The sequence below is a fragment of the Tupaia chinensis genome, unplaced genomic scaffold (assembly GCF_000334495.1).
Source record: "Tupaia chinensis unplaced genomic scaffold, TupChi_1.0 Scaffold139935_1, whole genome shotgun sequence".
Taxonomy (NCBI): Eukaryota; Metazoa; Chordata; class Mammalia; order Scandentia; family Tupaiidae; genus Tupaia; species Tupaia belangeri.
Genome location: NW_006199814.1, coordinates 200457 through 222808, shown reverse-complemented (window position 1 = coordinate 222808; position 22352 = coordinate 200457). Strand labels below are relative to the sequence as shown.

At 38.3% G+C, this 22352-nt stretch overlaps 1 protein-coding gene across 1 annotated transcript in view; it reads right to left on the bottom strand.

Annotated features, from left to right (window-relative positions):
* The window catches only part of CTTNBP2 (cortactin binding protein 2), a gene marked incomplete at its 5' end in the record, with an annotated part of 168062 nt that overhangs the window by 81332 nt on the left and 64378 nt on the right, over nt 1–22352 (bottom strand). Inside the window, 5 exon segments of the mRNA XM_014593214.2 lie at nt 5801–6052; nt 8286–8436; nt 12252–12351; nt 13689–13892; nt 19958–21614. Of these exon segments, the coding sequence (XP_014448700.1) occupies nt 5801–6052; nt 8286–8436; nt 12252–12351; nt 13689–13892; nt 19958–21614 (2364 nt within the window).

Genomic DNA, 22352 nt, shown 5'->3' with positions numbered 1-22352 from the left:
TGACAGAGTCCTGGAAAGACATGAAGAGATGAATTACATCACCACATACAAGTGTGAAGAAGGCCCCTCCCATGGCAGTGTAGAGGAGGTGGGTAGAGAGATGAGGACACCATAGCAGGACCCTGAATGTGTCCACACAGCAGATGGTGGGGGCTTCCCGAGGGTAGCACCCTTGGACTAAGAAAGAAGCAACTTATCCAAAATTCATTTATAAATATATAAAACCTGGGGTTGCAATGATCATTTGGATTCATTAAGTTAGGAAGATGAAGCAAAGAAACAGAAATACCAGGTGATGTTACCGGATTAAGCAAGGAAAAAACAAGAGATGCTGCAGACTTCCTAAGGGCACGAACACCAGGGCCCAAGCATGCATCCACATGGCGCACAGGTGAATATGACTATCAACACGGATGCCACAGAACTATCTAAACTGGCGTAACTTTCTAAAATGGGAGGGTGCACAACGTTGTAGCCTAGTGGTTAAGGGAATCAAGCCCCACACAGCCTACTGCATTTCAAATCCTAGACTCAGTGACTTGAGAAACACACCAAGGGCATGTATGCTTGAAATTCCCGCAGGATGAAGAGATTGCAGTGTGACCATGTTTCATTGTTCAGGTGCTTTTCCACTCTGCCTCTATCTCAGCACCTCATGTGCCCTCTAGTAATTTAAAAAAAAATGACAGAGTAAATGGAGCCCTGCTAATAATACGTTGAAATAACATATAAACAGGACTGTTTACACAAACTGGAAGGTTTTTTTTTTTTTTTTAGTCATCAAGGAGATGCCCTGAAAACTATAAACTTTCTGGAAAGGACCTTCCCGACAGACTCAGGAAATACTTAAGTTTGGCTAGTAATAAAGTCTGGAATCTCTATCAATCATATTCTACAGGTCAACAAGATAGCTCAAGGGAGAAAGTACAGAGTAAGAGAAGAAAAGGGGTAGAAATTCAGATTCGTGAAGGGAGTTAGTGAGAAAACACCAGAAGGTCAATATGTTGAGTAAGGGGTAGAGTAAAATTCTGATTGGCTAAGTTTACACTCCATGTCAAGTTCTACCAGTAGTCACTGCTGCTCCAAAAAGTAAGCAAGGATTCAATATTCTTCAGTAAAACAAGTATTAAAAAATACCCTTCCTTTTGTTTACACACATTCTGGCATTTAAAAAAAATTACTAAGAATTAAGGAAACCAAGGTATCACAGGGAGTCAAAAGCACTAAAACAGAGTTTAAAGAAGAGATTTGTATTTACCGTGATTAACATTTTGTTTTAAGGATGGTGCCTTTACAGACACCTATTATATATTGATAACTTCTCTAAACCTGTGACCCAACTCTGTGTGATAAAGGAAACATTTTACTGACTCCTATTTTAATCCCTTTGCAATTAAGACCTAGAGAGGAAGAATTCCTGTCTTTGGGCCCCATGTGGACCTTTGTGTACTATACACCTTGACCAGACTGCCTGGAGGACTGCAATGGCCACCTCATGTGAGAGGAAATACCTGACTCTCACATGGCTAAAAGCTAACCACGCATCAGGCAGACCATGATTTTAACACATGCAAGAACAGCCTACAGATGAATAAGGGGGTCACTGTCTGACTAGGGAACAGTGAGTCTTCCTAGGAATAACCTCTAGGGTCCTGAAAATAGTTGATAGAAGACACATATAAAGCTATGTGTGGAGATATGGGCTAGAGACTAGTTATTATAGAAGCCAGAGTTAAAGCTGAAAGACTGGATGAGTTCTTAAAGTAAGTGTAGGCAGTTGAGAACAGAGCTTGGGAGTTGCTTAGTGTAAAAAAAAAAAAAAGGCAGAAAAACAAATACAAAGCCAAGTTAAAGAGGAAGCAAGGGAGAGGCAACATTTTTTTTAAGAGAGATTTTTGCTATATGGCACATGCTCGCTGGAGAGACAGAGAGAGAGAGAGAGAGAGATAAAGAGAAAGCAAGAAAGCACCCCTCTACCCTCAGGGGGGCCATGCTATAATTCCTTCTCCAGTCTCATCTCAGCATTTTGGGCATGTGTACACATGTGCCCTGCATGAGGTTGAAGTTGCTGAGTCCAGTACTTGAAACACTGTTGGCCATGTGGGAGTCCAGCGACCCAACCATTACGCCATCTGCTGGCTCCAGAGGCAACATTTTGTAAGCTGTTGAGGGAGGGGTTTTTATTGGATAATCAACACGTTAACCCATAGAGATGGAATGAATGTGTGAGGGGAAGCCGCTGACTCTGGCAAGATAAAAGCTAGATGTACAACCTAGTCCTGTAGTCAATATCCCATGTGGCTCCCCTCCAAAAAATATATGGATATATGAGCTTTGACAACAGATACTCAGATCCAAATTATTTTCCTTATTTGTTTCCATGACAGGAAACTGACCTGTCAATGGTCTCATGACAGAACAGTTTCATGAAAGTATTCTTCCTGTTCACATGAAGTGATGAAATGGAAGACGTATTCTTAGTTCAGTAGTCTCTGCAGTGATAGGCCAGCTTTAGAGACATACAGCTATTATCATATATTAGACGGTGATGTGCATAAACTTCTAACTATTGAGAAAATAAGAACTGAAAGCAGTGATTTGGGAATCTGATCTTCAGTGAACGGACACTGTGGAATTAGTTACCTCATTTCTCAAGACTTAGTATCTTTACCTACAGTATGAGAGGATTGGACTGGATGAGTTAAGTCCCTTGGCACTCTGAAATTCCATAGTTCTGTATCAAAAACCAGGTGAACACCCTTTTTTCTTGGGTAACAAGGATACGACCACCTTCTATAGGTTGAACACATATGCTGTTGCAGAGTTAATGGACCTGTGGTCCATGTAGAATATCTTGGTCAACACAATGATTAACTAATTAATTATTTTCTTCCGAAAACTGGCCTTAGCAACTTATCAACTTAGGCAAATGATGCTAGTATATTTTTCAATACCTTTGACTGGGAAGAAAGTTTTCCTGATAGAATTAAAAGAGTAACAGGATCAGGCATTCTGAGCTTCACTCTCAACTTCAAAGGATTATGGGGTTTAAATGTCCTAATTACAAAATGAAGAGGTTAGACTAGCAGATTCAATCAATATCAATTCCAAGGTTTAAAAAAGTTATTATGTTTACAGCTTAGTAGTATGTGAATATTGTCAATCATGTTCACTTTTTTGGGGGGGTGGTGGTGGTTTGCTATAGGGTGTGTGAGCTCGCCAGAAAGACAGAGAGAGACAGAAAGATAGAAAGCGAGAAATCACCCCCCAGGGGTATGGCCACGCCGCAATCCCTTCTCCTCCATTCTCTTCTCAGGATCTTGGACACGCATACACATGCGCCGGCGTGAGTTAAGCCACTAGGTCTGGGACTTGAACCACGGTCGACTACGTGGGAGTTCAGTGATATAGTCATTACACTAACTGCTGGTCCCAGTCATGTTCACTTTTTGAAAATCCCTATATTCTCTAACAAAAATAAGATAAATTTTAGATAGGAAAAGAGAATATAGGAGAGTCATTCTAAGAGAAAAAGAAGCCATATTTCTCCTTACTCTACAGTGACAGAGCATCCACTGCTTGCCAGGGACTCGGAAATCATCAGAGATACCATCTTTGATCATAAAAATGCCAGGACCAATAAAAAGTTCATATGTAGGGAGCTAAGCAATAACAGAATCTCCCTACGCTGAAGCAGCTCTCCCTGGGGAGTGGCCTTTTCTCTCTGCCTAGCAATAAAGAAAGGTTCAGAAGCCAATCATCCTCGAGAACGGCTGTTCCAGGTTTTGTTTTTGTTTATTTTTTTATTTTTTTGCCTCCAAGTTGAGTGCATGCACAACTCACTACTACCTTTACCATCTCATATTACACTCAGAGATTTTAGGAGGTAGAGGTAGGTTGCAAACTATCCTTTTTAAGCAGCTCTCCACCATCAAATGAGACTCACTCTTCTAGATTAGCTATATGTTTTCAAATTAAAACCATCTATATTTTGCATATTTGTCTCCTACAGTATTTTATGTCAAATGCTATTGCATTCCATTGAAATGAATACATACATACGTGTGTATGTGTGTGTGTGTGTGTGTGTGTGTGTAATTGTATAGAAAGTTCCCAGAATTTTTATCATTTTTTCGTTAACGGCAAAGTAGAAAAAAACACTCCTACTAGCAAACAATGCCTGTATGTTGAATTAAATCATGTCTTCTCACTTGACTCAAGTCCAGAATGAACAGCGTTAGTATAGATCATAATAACAGGAAGTTACGTAGTCAGGAGCTCCAAGTACATGTCTCTAGCCAGCTCCCTGGAGATGAACAATCACAGCACTTGAATTCAGCATGCCTAAAACCACTGTCTTCTTGATCACACTGACGCCTTTTTCATTTCTGGAATGTCACTGTTATTTTTCTCATCTACTCTCTCATTTCCTATATCTAATACGTGTTCAGTCCTTGGACATATCTAATATGTCATTATCTCCACTGAGTTCATCGTCTTCCACTTCATCTCTCTCCTTGGTTATTTCATAATCTCAGATCTAAATGTGTCTGCTAAATTGATCTGTCTAAACTGGAACACTGATTATTTTCCTCTTTTGAATGAAAACTATCAAAGGCTTTTCTTTGACTAGCAAGTTAAGACCAAACCCCTAATACGTCATTGACGGCCTTATGCCCTATTATGAAACTGCCACCTGATCCTTTTCTCTACTCTTCACTGGGTCCCTTGGAGCTGTTACCACTGCCATCCTTCCCTGTTTCTGTTCCTACTGCTCCTTTTGACTGAATTCGTCTCCTCTTACCACTGGTGAGTGGCAACTTTATCCCACCCTACAAAGCCCCAAATTATTCCCATCTATTCTAGGATGAGTCATTCCTGAGTCCAACTCTGCCCTTTGAAATATGTACATTCTCTTTCTTTTTTCCACAATTACTGCAGTTTTACACTTTCCCAACCACACGCCTATTACCCTGTGTTCATATTTTGTGCTTCTCCTAGAGTCACCCGACGCCTGTCCCATACCCTGCACACTAGCCACGGACTAATGGCAGAAATTCTCCCTACAAATGTTAGCATGCACGGTGCCTTGCATGTGGGAGTTTCCTATTTGCTTATTATTGCTAAAACATATTATAACTACAGTGATTTAAACAAAACGTAGGAGTGGATAGCCTACTAAGCTGTGCTATTTCTTTAATAATCAGGATCTTTTTGAGTTTTAATTTTTTATCACTTTTTATAACCATCTAATTGTTGTATATTTTTGTGGAGTACAATATGGATTTTCAAAGCATGCATTCAGCTCAGAATCTTTTTGTACTCTATCTTCTCAGTGAAATCTGGAGCTCTCTCTTGCATATCAGTGAGAGAGCACATGGAGGATATAAATTTGGCAACTGAAAATTCACAGTGAGAGCGTGACTCTGCATACGGTGAGAATCCTGGCCCTGCCTGTAACTAGGAGTGTGGACCTGGTAGTGAAATGAACAATCCAATGGGCTACATCAATACCAAGCCGTTCTCCTACTGTTAGTAAGATAAAATGTTTGAAATTACTCTCATGTGTCTTATTAACAAACTCCAACTACAATGATTTTCATTAATAATCTTTTATATCCTTGAGCATAAATATCTGCTGGGTAGGGAAAATACCAGTTTGTACTGGTAGCTAATCATCTCCCACAAGTGTATCACTCAGCCTCCAATTACTCAATTTAAACGCGGTCAATCAATAGCAGACAACTTTGCCACTCATCAATTACAAAGGCATGATAAGGCCAGCTGCTACCAGACATACCTTAAAACCTTTGGAAGCAGCAATGTGGGCAGCTGTCCAGCCTTCCCTGTCAGCGTGGTTAATGAGGTCTGCAGAAACAACAGGCTCGGATGTGCGTGCACGATCCTCTTCTCCATCCATGACTGAGATGCCGGATTTGAGCTCCTCTTCATTCAAAGAATTTCCACGAGCTGGTGCTCTATGGTACATAAGAAGCTTGAGGCTGTCCACATTACCAGTGTCCACAGCTGCATGAACTGGTGTCCAGCCATCCTGAAAATAAAATGACCGGGGGAAAGGGTTGACAACAGCATTAATATTGAGAACAGTATTATTTAAAGTTCCCCTCTAAATGTTCTTGGGCATTGACCACTGAGCTGGGGAAGGCAGGCATTCTGATCTTAATATCACTGATAAACTGAGTCACATTCTGAGACTTCTGTCAATCACTGTATTTCTCATTGCCTGGACTCATGTTTGCTATTTTGTGATCATTTCCACCTACTAGTTAACCATTTGGAGTATGTGGGTACTTCCCAGACCTGTCAACTGAGCATTATGAATGGTAAACCAAAATCACAGTACAACGCTATGCATTATGATATGAGAATGATCGTTAGTCTAAAGAGATTTCTTGTAAAAATTTATATGCAAAAATGTTATTAGTAATGTACTAAAAGAATGTTAAAGGCCAGTTTTACTTATTAAGCAGTGTACTGACCTAGTGATCTTAACATTGTATGCCAATCATTATAGAAGGAAAGATCCTAAAGATTCCTAAAATTCACCCCAGCTCTACTGAATTAAACTCTAGGGTTGGGGTCTACTAATCTGTTTTAACATGTCTTCCAAGTGATTCTGATGCATTTTAGTTTGACAAGCACTGTTCTAAGGAAAATCTTGGTTCTACCTATAGCCCCCCATTTTTTTAAAAACAACCCTCATCTTTAAGTTTATTTCTTCACTTCTCCCATGACTGAGAGGGAAGGAAACAGCAAGATTCTGATGCCGTAATCCACCTTCAGCTTCAGCTAGTCCTAGATCAAGGGGATGTGTATGCCCAGGGTACTTAGGGAGATTTCTGGACTTGAACCAAGAACCTTCTCCTGTGGGATGGCCTTGCAAAGTTAGGTGTTTAACTGCTGAGCTACATGCTGGCCCCTATGTAGTCTCTCATCTTGATATAGAAATAAACTTGCCCTCTACTCAAACACTGATCTTCATTAGCTTCTCAATTTTTTTCACAAAAAGAACTAGGTCTTATTTTGGTGATTTGCATAGTGGCTTTATTTTCTTTTTCTACCTTTATTTCTTCTTTAACATTAATTTTTTCATACAGCATTTCATACTGCTAGCTAAATATGTTTCAGTGAGCTAAAACACTTTTTTAAAAAAATAATGGGGTAGATGACAGAAAGAAAAACAATAAATGAAAACAATAAAAATTTAGGCTAAGTCATCTGATCATTTGTTATAGCTTGTTTTCTTATCAAGTGGCTTTTTCCTTAGGTGTGTACCTCAAACCAGTAAAGTCAAGCCCAGAGCTGGGAAATAACTGGAATGCTGAACTTAGTCCTCAGGCTCTAATCAGTTTCATGGCTTATTCTTTGCTGGGCTTACAAAGGCATTAGAGAATAAGTGCTTTTGACATTCCCTAATTTACATTATAAAGGTCACTCAGTAGTTCCTGAAAAACTTTCAATTTTCTACTCTCCTTTGATACTGGCTTATTAAAAGGCACAAGACATAACTAATTACTCCCTTAAAATCCATCAATTGTGCTGTTAATCTCTGTACTTTTGAGCATCTGTACTTCTAAAGATTTTGTTCAGCTCATCAAGGACAAGCTGAGAGCATGGATTTCTGTGTTCTGTAACTTATATAAAAATCAGACTTACAATTTTATATTGTACTACTTATTTTTAATTCAGATTGATGATGTCAAGTTCACTTATTTTTCATCTGTATGGTAGAGTTTTGTAATGAATACATGTAATAATACCACAGATCTTTTAGACAAAAATATATAAAATGTGAAGAAATGTAAAACTGAACATTTTTTCAGATTTTAAAAAATATGTAATTTTTTTTTTAAAACTCTAGTAAGATCCAATGGAGAATGTTGATACCTAGCTTATATTACTGCTGTTGGTTCTCTTGGGGGAAACTAAGTAGGACAATCGAGCAGCTAAGATTACTATTTGTCAAATGAATAAAAACTTATACCTCCATTTATTCCACTAATTCTGAAAATAGGACAAAGTAATCATTTTCTTGTTTTACAAAGAAATAATCGGAAGCCCATTTGAAGTACTAGTTAGGCTAATAGACAAGGCTTTTAATTAGCAGGGAGGAGACTCAAACAGAGGTCAGACACTTTCCAAATCCAATATCTTAAAAACAAGCAGCCCCTATTTTACTGTATTGTGTTGCTAGCTGCAGAGCTTGCAGACGCATTACAAATTACACATCTAGAGAAAGAAAAATGAGAAGAACTGATACGTACTCTGGTTTCTATACTTCGGTCAGTTCCAGCTTCCAACAAGAGTTTAATACATTCTTTATTTCCATTTTTACAGGCCAGGTAGAGAGGTGTCTGTCCTCCTTCAGCAGCATGGTTAATGTTAGCATCATATGCAATTAATAATTCGACACACCTAAACCCAACACCATGATTAGTTACATAAAAAGTGGGTTAAGCCCTTAGCACCAGCATCTAAGACATTAAATAAAGGTAGAGAAATTCTGCCTCTTTATAGACATCAGTTACATTCATTTTGATATACCAATTATTGAGGATCTCATAAGGACTTTATTTTTTCACTAGGGAAGAAAACATATTTTAATCATAGGCTAAAACCTATTATGACACTTCTCTGTAACCAACTTGTGAAAGTGGAATCCTTGGAGTAGGTTTAACTTATTGGAATGAATGGTTTGACTGTACTTGATGTGTGTATTATCTGTGGTTCCAAATATTAGGTCATCAGAAAAGTCATGATGCATTTTTGCATAGAAAAATAGAAAAATATGTGGACTCAATAGTTTGAACTTTGAAAAAAGTCAGGCTGCTGAGTCATTCTGAGATTTTTCACTTGAGGAAATAATTATAAATAGCGTAGACAGCAGGGTACCATGTGCCTCCTCTACAAAAGGCAGTGGAGGCAGAGAAGAAGGCTGCTGTGGGGAGAAAAGACTACGGAGATTGTCCTGTCTCCTGAATTGGGGCTACGTTATCAGAAAAGACAACTAAGCAGAAACTCACTGCCCTGAGAAGGGGAAAACATGAGGTAAATTCAAGACTTTGTGTCACTAAACACCCAGATCTTGAGTTTTTAAAATTAGTTGAGAATAAACTTAGAAAGGAGGGCTAAATCATACTCAAATTAAGAAGCCATTTAGTTACCAGCAGATGGCATAATGGTTACGTCACTGGACTCCCATACTCCCACATATTCGAGTCCTAGACTCGGCTGCTTGAAACTCACATCGGGCGCATGTGCGTGCATGCTTAAAATCCCAAGAGGAGAATATCTCAGTCTCTCCGCCAAGCTTACATACCCATAACAAAAATCTCTCTCTCAAAAAAAAAGAAGCCATTCATTTCATTGTCTTATTTCTTCTTTTGTTTACTCAGATGCATGTTTCTTTGGTTTCTTTGGCAGTACTTTTTAAATTTTATATATATTAAAAATAAGTTATGTGACCTATGTGGGTATCATACACATTTATATTAATTGATCCCTGGATTTCCACAAGGTTCTTCCATTTAAAAAAAGCTATCCATGCCTCCATTTTTGTGAACTATACTTTTTAACCAAATGGCCTTATAGGTTGCTTGGTGACAGGGAAAGGTAAACAAAGCCCAGCAGGAGAAATCCCTTCTGGAGGACTCAGGATACAGCCAAAAAGAAACAGCAAAAACAGTGTCTGTGATTCTTGATGACAAGCTTGGGATAATGAAATATGAGTTGGACATGCAGCAAAAATTAAATAATGCTATGCATTAAGGATGCACTTGAATTTTAAATTTACATTTATGATGAATAACATTGATGTGAACCTTAAAACCCATATTTTGGCCCAGTTGTAGTGGCAGGTACTGCTAGACTTTGCAGGCAGGACCACATGGGAGACCTGGGTTCAATTCCTCGTGTGATCTAAAGACCAGGTGTGGTAGCATGTGCCTGAAATTCCAGCTAAGGCAGGAGAATAGGGAGTTCATGGCTGACTTAGGCAACACAGGGAGACCTTGTCTGGAAGCACCAGGCATGGTGATGGACGAGCTTACTGTCTCCACTGGAAGCTGAGGTGGGAGGATCCTGACATGGTAAGATCCTGCATTTAAAAACAAAAACAATTCCCCAAACTGAAAAATAGAAACCTTTCATTTTCTGTAATTTATTAAGGAACATTTCTACCAGGACAACTCTAATCATCAGAAAAGTCATGATGTATTTTTCTATGTTTTCTATGCAAAAATGCATCATGATTTTTCTGATGACACAATAAATTAGTTAAAAAGTTGGAAACAGCTCATTTCCTATCACCTGCCATTTCAGCACAAGCAGAGAAACAAGTTAGCTAGTTTCTATACTAAATATGACTTTTAACTTTTAAAAAGTCATGCCTGTATTTGACTTAGCAAGCTACTAAAGAAATCATGCTAGTTATGTATTTGAATTAATAGGTGCTCTTTGGTTTTATGCTTGGACTACAATGATTTCAGTAAGTAAAATTTCTGATTAAATTTTATAATGGTGTACCAAGAAAATAATTGGACTTTAATACTAAATAAATTGTCACAAGGAAGTTAAGATTATTAAAAAAATATAATTCTGTTTTAATGGCATAATAAGTAAAAAAAAAAAAGCTTTTTAGGGGTTGGAATGGTAGAAAATAGTGAACAACAGATTTTTAAAATTTTTATTATTCTTATTTTTTTAAACATTTAATTGCTACACATTATTTGGCTTGTAAAGAGAATAAACCTAACATGAAATACATCTCAGATCAGTCCAGATGAGAATACTATACACTGATACACGTTATCATCAATAAGTAATAAACCATTTCTGTGTCCCACAAATGTCTAGCTTTTCTTTTTTCTCCTTGATTTCTATCCCCATACTCTTCCCTTATCCCACCTTCCTTCCACACTGTCTCTAGCATCCATAACTATTTTCACTGCTTTTATATCCTCCAGTATTTCAGTCTCTACCATGGAGTGCGGACAGTTGGTACATATTAAGTGGAGACACATAATATCTTTCTTTCATAGCCTGGCTTGCTTCACTTAGAAATAAATCTTCCATATTCTACCACTTTCTAACAAATGCCAGAGTCTTATTGTTTATTATGGCTGAACAGTAGTCCATAGAGTATACGTGCCACACTTTTTGTATCTATTCTTAAGGGTCTGTTATCTCCCCGTGTGTGTGTTGATATGCTATAGATTACCTTCTTCAGAAGCAAGCACATTCACGTGAGGTTTGGACACTACAAATTTCTCTTAATTCCCTCATATAAAACTACTTAATTATTATTTAAGAAGGACAAATTTAGGATCCTACTTTGCATTTAAATATTAAATACGTTTAGTGGACTTTTTAATCGCCAGAGGTCAGGTGCGTTTTTCAGAGAGAGAGAGACAGAAAGAAGGCACACTCCAGTAGGGTGTGGCCATGGCACAATTACTTCTCCACTTCCCCGTCCTGTTGAAATCTGGCGCATGCAGGCACATGCATGCCCAAAGCATCTTTCAAACTGCTGTGGCTAGGACTTAAACATAGTTGGCTATATGGAATACAGCTCCCTTAACCACTAGGTTATAGAGCCAATCCTTAGCAAACTCTTCTTTTTAGTTTATTTTATTCTTGACAGAGAGTGCGTGTATAGGATGTAGGGGTGGAAGAAAAAGAACAGGCAGAGAGAGAGGCACCCTCTACAAGGTCTCATCAGACTGCAATCCTCTCTCTGACCCTCTTGCTTCTCAGGATCTTGAGTGTGCACCTAGTATATTTTCTACTGATTCGGTGATCTGAACTCATAGTCAGCCACACGGTTTCCAGCACTGTAGTTACTGACTTCACCAACAGGTTGGGCCTGTTTAGTTAATTTACTTGCTATAGGGTGCGTGCACTTGCAGGAGAGACAGAAAGTGAGAAATCACACCCAAGGGGGATGGCCACACTGCAATCCCTTTTCCTTCATTCTCCTCTCAAGATCTTGGGCACATATGCGCACACGCATGAACCCGGCAAGAGTTTTAAGCCACTGGGTCTGGGACTTGAACCTCAGTCAACTACGTGGGAGTCCAACGACGTAACCATTATGCCATCTGCTGGTCCTGCCACTGGATTTTAAGCACTAGTTTACACATGGAGCCAAAACTAAAATATGTGTGCATATTATTTTTTTAAAAAAGACTCTTTTTCATAGAAAATTTAAAAAAAAGAAGAGCTCTACTTACTTGAAATGTCCCTGAGCAGCTGCAGCACACAAGGGTGTGAAGCCATTTTTATCAGCAGCATTGACTTGGGCTTCTGCATTCAGCAGCAATCTCACACAGTCTACAGATTTTCAATAGAAAGCCTTTTTAATTCCCTCGTTAGAGTTATGCTGAGCCAAATTCTACGGAAGCTGTAGACAGAGTCTAAATGCAAAAGATATCTCCCTTGTATACTCAGACAATTCCATCAGATTTTGAGACTCCACAGGCTATTTAACAGAGAAAGCAGCGCCTTTTCCCAAAGATTATAATTCCCCAGACTCACTAACTAAAACATGATTTTCTTTTTTTTCCAGCACTTAGGGAAGAACCGTTGGTGAGCAAACGGAATATCATGTGCCAGAAAATGCTTTACCAGATTTTTCCACCCGCCTATTTCAGAAAACATACTTTTGGAGAACCAAATTCACTTAGCAAATTGAAATACAATTCCTTGCATTTAAATAGTTAAATTTTTACTTCATGATGTTTAATCTAATTATTAAAATGTGTTTATAGCATGGCCATCCTACACTTAATTCCATGAATGAGGATATAGGAGAGAAAGTCCACAGAAAGTCATCTCAGACAGAAATATACATAGACCTCACATTCTTTGTGTTATTTACTAGATTTAATTTCTCTAAAGAGCATTGAAGAAAATCTCCACAGTGCTTTTGAAGTAAAGTGCCAAAATACTTTAAAAATAATGAGCTATCATAGCTCATGGACCCTTCCATCTATCTGAACTAATTGACGATCATATGGCTCACATATGCAATGCTATTGACTTTGCATCTGCAGTTAAATCTTTTTCTGCACTACCATATGTTTTAGTATCGTTGACTACAGAATTTGCATTTTAAAGAACAAAAATAAGCCCCAATCTTCACTGATATGTCATTGATAGTTATATAACTTTTCAGTTCTTTAAAAAAATTCACAAAACTGTAAGTTGTTTCAACTACAGAACAATTTCAGAGCCATGACCTTTCCTATCTACCAAGACTCCCTCCCTCCAACATGTGGTAAAGCCTGGAGGCTTTGTCTTCCTCCCACACCAGGTATTTCTAAACACAAATTAGGGCTATTTTTGAATTGAACAAAGAGATTACAGATGGAGGGTTTTTACAGGGCATAGACCCCAACTTTCTATAAGCATATTTTATTGGGCATAGACAAAAATTACTTTTTACCAGCAGCATGTAAAACTTGCATTATGGAACTCTATAATTTGACTTTTTAATGTTTATAAAAACAAAATCTCATGGAGAAAAAAAATTATCTGCTGCTACTTGTAGAGAAAATTGCAAACCAAATGAACCTTTTGCTCCTAACAATGATTACAAATATTTTTGACTTTCCATTCTTTTGCAAGTGTGTACTATGATAAGAATTTGCCTTTTTTTTTTTTCTTACCTGTATGTCCATTCTTAGCAGCAGAATACAAGGCAGAATGGCCATCTTCACAGGAGTAATTAATGTCCAGTCCTTCTTCATTAAGCAGCATTGATAATAAAGTGACATTTCCCTGGGCAGCAGCTTGCTGAAGAAGGGTGGGCCTGCCAGCCAGGGGGGCAGGACCACCACTCATTAGCAAAGGGGTTAGGGAGGGTGACCAGCCTGTAGGTTAAAGTGACCCTCATTAGAAAAGTAAGAGTAAAGACAAGAGACAGATATTACTAATTCCTTTCTGAATTATACACACACAAATATATGAACATGTACCCCTAGAGGATTATGTGGTTTCTGACATTAACAATCTGTTAATATTTCCTTAGCATGAATCTGTACTGTTATTTCAGATCTTATATCTGCTTCTAATTAACACACATGATAACAAATTATTTTTAGTTGTCAGTCTTGCACAGATAAATGTTAAAAGTGGTGATTGGTTTTAGGAAACTAAGATGGCTGTCTCATTTTAAAAGTCAAAACTCCTCTTCGGGATTTCAAGATATTTTCAATTTAAAAAAATATATGTAAGTTTCCTCACTTTCAATATCAATCTGGAAAAGTGAGATGATATTTTGGGGTATAAAATAGAAATAAAGGTGAGAAATAGAGATTTTTCTTTTCCAAAAACCATTTAGATCAAACATTGTTAAGGAGTCTATTTATATTCCTTGAATTGCCTTATTTGGGAATAAAAATAATGGAGAACTCCCAGCATTCAGTACTAGAGCTAACAGGACTATAGCATATTCTGTTGGAACTAGAATACACCAGCACACAATTTTGGAGACTGCATCATCTGGCCATCTTTACAACACATCTAACAAGCTTTTAATCAGCCAACAGAACAGGACACTCTACCATATAGTTTCAACAAAAATCATAGTAAGAGTGATCATAGTTAGATATTTCTCGTCAGTATTTAGCAGCTTTAGAAGAGAATCGGTTAAGTGTGTGAAGTCGGTTGCATATAGCATGGAAAACTTTCTGAATTCTTCCTTGATCAAAAGGCTGTAAAAACAGTAAAGTAGAAATGTTGATTTAATGTGATACATAGGAATCTGTGTATTTTTAGGCTTAATACAATGAGCTTTGAAAACAAGACATTTTATCTTTTTTCCTTATACAACCTCAATGCTTCCAAGTAATGTTGGGCATTTGCACGCTTATTTAACCTTCAGGGCACACTTTCTACACATATAAGGTAACATTCCCTTTTGAAAGACATAATAGACAGATATTTTATATTCCCTGCATTTTAGCACCAGGATAATATTCTAGGTATGTGGGTGTTACCTTAATATGTATGTAATACTCACTTTTTATGAGTAGATCTTAAATTATTGGCCCTAAATTATTTTAATAAATATTAAAAGGGTACATATACAAGGAATTTCTCAATATTTAAAAATATATTTATAACAAACCAACATCATTTATACCAATAAAATGAGGTGGCTTCTAAAAGCAGGATACTATATCTCCAAATCAATGATTTGAGCCTATGAATAATTGATTGTTTTTACCCTCTTAGAACTGCAGTGACATATAAAATTAAAGTGCTCATAAAATTCAATAGTTATCTAAATGTTATGATATTTTCCCATTGATAAACATTAGCACCTCTTACAAAAGTAGTATTTTTACTTCATACTTACAAGAAGGCTCCTCTCTGGTACATTTTACCTTTTGTATTTTCTTAAAAACAAACAAACAAAAAAAAAAACAGGCCCACAAAAATTAAATCAGTACTTATTAGAAATGGATGATAAACAGAAAAATTATAAACATCAAGGTATGAAACCTTGACTACAAAGCAAACACAGGCAAGATGGAGGCATCACACTAGAGTCCTCTGTGGAACAGGAGGGAGTATGGCTCACTCTCTCTCACGCACACACACATTCACACTCTTTAGAGTCCATCTAAAAGATCTTGGTTGTTGATATTCTTTTATAAATACCAATATGTGCTCTTAAACGGTTTGCTATTCCTTTGGATTTTGTTTTCACTTTTCTTTTTTCGTTACAGGTCAAGGCTTTGGGGGGAGGGAATATTTAAAAATAAATATACTTTTCCACTGCTTTAAATAACAATATTCAATTATGAGTATAATATCCTTGGAAATCTATCTTGATGTTAAATTCTCTGAAAGAGAAAAATATTTTATTCAAAATTTTCCTCCGTCTTTACATTACTCAAGTCTCACAGTTCTCTGTTATAAAGTTCTACAGAAATGATGTTTCTTCATGGTCTTAGAAAATTGCGATATATTTAAAAACTCTTTACAAAAGAAAAATGCTTTGTAAAACCAGATATTCTTAAACTTCAAATAAATTTCATGTCTTCATTCTTATTTCCAATTTTCTCTGGCACAAACAAGACTAAGTTATTTTAATAAATCTTGTTACAAACATGGGGAAAAAATAAAACTTCACCACAAGACTACATTGTTTATCTGAAATTCCCAACACTGACAGAAATGATACTATATAGTTAACTGGTTAACTAACAGATAATGACATAACAGACCAGTATTGATACAGCTGATGTTAGAAAACGGCATACGGATTTACAGTGTCATATGCAAATGTTAGAGATGAGCATCTTGCAGGACATGCCAGGAGGAAAGGGAACAGACAGAACATGCAATGGCACAGGGAGGAAGAGCTGAGAACAGCTTCTGGCATCAGCTTCAGAGGGTGAAAAAGGTTAATATCATAGCCCAGATCATTCATGTTTTCAGATTTAGCCTTTAAGCCAATCACAGTTGGAGAATACTTTTACAAATATATGTTTAACTGAAGAAAAAAGTTTGAACCAAATTAAATAAAATGTCTCAAAAGAAAAAAAATATTAAAAATTCCCAAGGGTATGGAAACTCAGTTGCCTGGGGTGATTTCTGGTTTAGATTGCTGTTCATTTAATAATTGAAATGCATTTATTTGACAAGTTCAGGAAGAATAAGAAATACTAACTATGATTAGAATTTAAAATGTTATTTAAAAATTTAACATTTGGCCATCAGTTATGAGTAAAGTTAGGGGTGGTTTAGACACAATTCATTAAAATGGCAACTTTTGTCATTCCAATTCTTGGTGCTTTGTCATAGTAGTTGACATGGAAACTAAGGATTTTGAAGTCTAAAAGATTGTGGGACCTAAGTTCTCCAAAGAGGGAAAGGTAGTATGGAGTTTGAAAATTCATCAGGTTAAAAACTCCTTTGTTTGAAAACATTTTTTTTTTTTTGGTTTTATGTTGTTGTTTTTAGGCAGAAAAGCTAATGGCTCAGAGAGAATTTGCTCTCTAGGGTGATACCTAGAGAGGGCTAGAACTGGACTAAACCTGTCTTCTTGCCCAGTTTGGTGCTCGTTCGATCACTAAAATAGGAACAGACAATAGCCAGGTATTAAACAGATGTGCTCTGTCCCTATACCCTGCTCTAAGCAACCACTTGGCATTAGTGAGTGGCTGTTTGGAAGGCTAATAACCTCAGTGGGGTGAAGATTTGAAGAGGCACAACAAGCTTACTCGGGCACAGACAGGTTAAAAGGCAGGATGGAAGGAACTCTGGTGAGTCCTAGTTGCAATGGCTTGGTGACAAAAATAGGGCAATCAAGATGGAAAACAGTTGAAATTGTGTATCTCATTTGGAAAGTTCACACTAACCTACATCCACAGCTGAGCTACTCAGTTATGCAGCCCCATTATGCAAGTGCCATACCATTTTCATTCCCCTATTGGACAAGGAATTCAGAAAACTCTTGCTAAAAGACTAAAGACCTCCAGTGCCTCTATTCACCCCTCATAAACAACACCTTATAATCGAATGACATAGAACTTATTATCCACCAATGGTGATCCCGCAGTTCTGGAAATATGTTGGCCAAATTGTAAACTCAAAGAACAGAAGATGAGGAAACAGTTCGATGAATCTTCAGTGGCTGTTACATATTTCCAGTCTTACAACATATACTCGCTTTTGCTCCCTAGACACAAGCAAAAAACAAATCTTAGAGAAGTTATGTCTCCTTTATCCAAAATTTCACTATCCTAGGCAGGGTATTCTGGTGAATATATAATGCATTAGAATTTCTCTATCTTTAAAAGTTAACTTAAAATCCTACTGACAGAAGGATTCTCAGTCATGGATCCTGGTTTTACATCTTCTTTGCTGAAATCAAAGGGCACTGGTAGCTGAACTCTTGACCGCAGTAATGATGAAGGCAACAACTGGTAAGTCCTCAAGGTATAAAAGCAAAGATGACTTTGTTATCTTTAAAAAACGGACAAAATTTATATGTTCTGGGCAACGTTTTCTATTTTACAACCTATGCATTTACGTCAACAGTACTGCCACGACAGACATTTTTGGAACTTCTATTTTGTGACTACCTAAGGATCCTACAGCACATTCTCTGAGTCTCCTGAATGGCAGCAACGATTCCTCTTCCAAGGGTGGCTTTACTTTGTAGAAAACAGCTAAAATTATTTTAGACCATGAGAAGGGCTGTCTAATTCAGTAATACTGGGATAAAAAATATGGAATGCTCCATGCTTGTGAAGACATCACAAAATACTGAAGTCAATTCTAAAGCAAAGTTTAAAAATATGTTAAGCAACAATTTCCCTGAAATCATATCTCCTCTACTTGTTAGCCACTCATGCTATTCTGAGCTCAATATCATGGTCTCTGATACCTTATGCTATTGGATCCTCCTAACAGACACTCTCCTCCATCTTAGTAGTGTAAACTCCATATTTGGGAGAAGATAGCTTGCTCCATACAAGAAAAATCACTAAAAATACACAGTTGTAACTGGAAGAACCTATATTCTAATGCACATTTTTTTCTTTTCTTTTTTTTTTTTGAAGAGGTTTTTGCTATAGGGCGCGTGTGCTCGCCAGATAGACAGAGACAGAAAGTGAGAAATCACCCCCCAGGGGGGATGGTCACGCTGCAATCCCTTCTCCTCCGTTCTCCTCTCGGGATCTTGGGCATGCACGCACACGTGCCTGGCATGAGTTTAAGCCACTCAGTCCAGGACTTGAACCGCGGTTGACTATGTGGGAGTCCAGTGACATAGCCATTACGCTAACTTCTGGTCCCTCTAATGCACATTTAATTTCCAATTTTGCCCCTCGAAATATGGAGACAGCCTCTCAAAAACCATAATGTCAAAGAAATGGCTTATCATTGGACAAGTACTGATATACTGCTTTCATTGATTAACGACTAGCAAGTGTACTGCTGTTGTTTTCATTCCAACTCTTTCTCCAAGTTTTAAATACATCACTATCCAAATTACCTTTAATTCTTAAAATTTCCTCCCATTAGAACAGTTTCTGCCAAGCATTAAGAGACCATGGGTAGGAGAGACTTCCCCAATGCCTCAAGAAAACTTTTTGACACCATGACATCACTGTAGAGTCACATCTGCTCAGCGAGTCTCTAGTCTAGTCATGCCAAAAAAAAGTGATGCTTCTCCTAGCACTGAATGACAACAGGGGAAAATCCAGTTCTTCTTTGTTCCAGAGTCCCAAATTCAGTCACTTCATAAACCACAGCTGCAATGGAAACTTTCTCTAATACAACCCTCCACACTAGGTTATCCATCTGTGCTCAATTGTTGGAAGACAACAGCTCCTACACAGAATAAGTGGCTTTTGAAAGAAACTAATTCTGAGCTGAGATTTACAAATACCACTTTAGTTTTGAGAATTAAAAAAAAAACCTTAATATCAAATTATTAAAACCTCAAATATACCGATTACAGAACAAATCTAATGCAGGGTCGTGTTAAGGATTACTTGAAAGGATGTTTTTATGTCATCTCAGAAAGGATAGAACTGAATACACACTGTCTGATGCTAACCCATCAAATATTGAGGTCTTGTGAGATAAATATTTCATAAGAAGAAATACTCTTTCCTCCCATGAAAATGTTTTAGTCTCTCTAAATTAATGGTCTCCATGTGCTTCAAACCACTATTTTCAGGTTATCTTAAGAGAAGAAAGCACTTTGCATAACAAAACCACAATTCATATAGCAAGATGAATTACCATACCCTAGAGTCTTTAAAGAAAAAATACGAAAAAGAGAGAGAAAAGAAGGGGGGCAAGTATCAAATTAAAATATAAAAAAAGTTTCAAGGCAATGTGAAGGAAATTAAGGTGAGTGAGAGGACAGGCCACATTCTTTAAAAATGGTATAATATTTCAATCCCTTTACCTGATGCTGTTACCAGGAGGCTGTCTGAGGCTCCTGGTCTACAGGATGAGGCACTAACAGGGTTTATGGAAGAGCGAAAGGCAATGGTGGTAGGAATGACAAGGGAACTGTCTGAACATGCAGGTTGGTTCAGTCCAGGGGTTTCAGCAGGCCAGGCACCCACCTGAGACGTGGCCAGGGCTGAAACGGCACAGCCTGCAGGTGCCACAGTTAAATCTATGGATGGTTTTGGTGGCAGCTGAGGGGAGGATGATTTAGGGAGGTTCTCCTCATTTATTACCCTGTTCCCTTGTGGCAAACTGGAAGGCGGTGAAGCCACAGTTTTGTTATCAACTTTGGCGCCTGCACTGGAGGCCCTGCTGCTATCCATAATAACCTTGAGCTGAGGGTGTGGTGGAGAAGGAGTCTGGGAGAGCCCTGGTTTTTTTGGAGGGATAGGAGGAGGATTTCCTCTGTCAACTCTTGCTGCACCGGGAGTCTTTAAACTGGCCCGACCAACTGGAGGATGAGTACCACCATCTCCTGTGGAGGGTCCTCCAGGCCTGGGCGGAGCACCAGCTTGAGGGCTTGTAAATCTTGACAGTGCTTGGGTCACAGTATTCCGAGCTAGTTGTTTGGCCACTAGGTTGTCACGACTTGTAGGAGACACATCTCTTGATGGAGGACTTTGGGTCGTATTTCCATTTTGGTCAGGGTCATTAGCATTGCCCTGAAATCTAAACCTAGCTGCTTGGACTCGTGGATTTAGACCTGGATGCAAAGATGCATTGGCACATGGTGAATGTAAACTGTGCACAGGTGGGGCTGGCGAGGGGTTCTGGGGAGCGATGCCTGGTGTCTGGACAGCAGGAGGGGCTGCATTACTAGGAAGTGGGGGTGTGCTACTTGTGAGATCTGGTGTTGAGCCAGTGCTTGGTCCATTTTCCTCGATTCTGTTCGTACTTGGTGGCGGGACAGTGGGTAGAGAGGGGCTGATCAAGTCACCATGGGAAGCCTGCCTGTCAATACCTGGTCTGACCAATGCTGCATTGGTGCTCACATTCCCTTTTGCATTTGCAGAGACTAGGGGGCTCCCCGGGGAAGGCTTTACAGGTACAGTCAAAGGCAACTTCTTCACATGGTCAGTGCTGTCTATCACTAGGTCCGTCTGGCAAGCGACAGACCTTGTCATAGGTTTCTCTGTTCCCACAGATATGGAAACCAATCGCCTATCTTTTGTCTTCCGTGGGAGAGAGAGGCTTGGTTTGCTGTCACTTCCTCTTTTCAGTTGCTCAATCATTTTCTTCATCTTGTCTATCTCCTCTTTGAGGTCAGTGGTGTGTGCTTCTTCTCGGTGTAGCTTGGCACGAAGCTGTTCCCGCTCTGTGTCAAACTCAGAGAGTTGTTTTTCCATCTGAGCTTCCATTTCTGTGCTTCTTCGTTTCTCAGCAGAGAGTTCCTGTTCTAACTCATTGGTCCTTTTCTTTTCCTCTTCCAGTTTGGACATTACTTCTTCTAGCTTCTGAGCCTCCTCGATGACTTTGCTGGAGAGCTGTTTGCACTCCTTCACGAGCATCAGCACCACGTGCTTGTTCTTGCCGCGCTCCTCCTCCAGGCGCGCAGCCAGCTTCTTGTGCTCCTGCTCCAGGGCTTGTAGCTGAAGCTTTTCCATCTCCAGCTGAAAGAATTCATAGGAAAACCTGATGAATACCCAGAACATACACTAAGGAAGTGCTTTCTGTGAGAGTTTTATTCATTTTTCTAACAATGACACGATTTGGGTTAGCTCAATGCCACTTTTTAAAAATGTGTTGTGATAAAATAGATAATATTTTAAAGACCCATTAAAATGAGAAAATAGATATAAATGAGTTTGTGAGAGACACCAAAGTTATAACAATAGAGGATTTTAAAAATCTATTAGAATTAACTATAGAGAAAGGGAATAATAATTGGATGCTTCAAATCATAGCACAGAGTTCAGAAAGGTCTGTTTGTATAAAAATAGAGTTCTGTGAGGGAACTGGTGATGTTTAAAAAAAAAGGTTGAATGTTTTATAATGACTAATCTTTGTGGTACAGTATTATGAAAAGCGCTGAAAACAGGACTTCAGTTAAATTCTAATCCCCTGTATTTGCTAATTGTATTACTTAGCTAAGTAATTTAACTTCAGTGAGCTTATGATGAGTTGTTATGGAAATCATATATGAAAGTTTTTGAACACTAGAAAGAACTAGGAATGATCCTATTATCACTATAGTCAGTGTCAGAAAAACCAAAGCCGACTTTGTCTCCTACAGGGATGCTGCTCAATCACTTAGCTATGCTGGCCTCTAGGTTACAAAGGTGGGGGGGGGGGTTCCATGGAAATGTCCCGCCCCAGAGTCTCTGATCTTGCTATTCTTTCTAGAATTC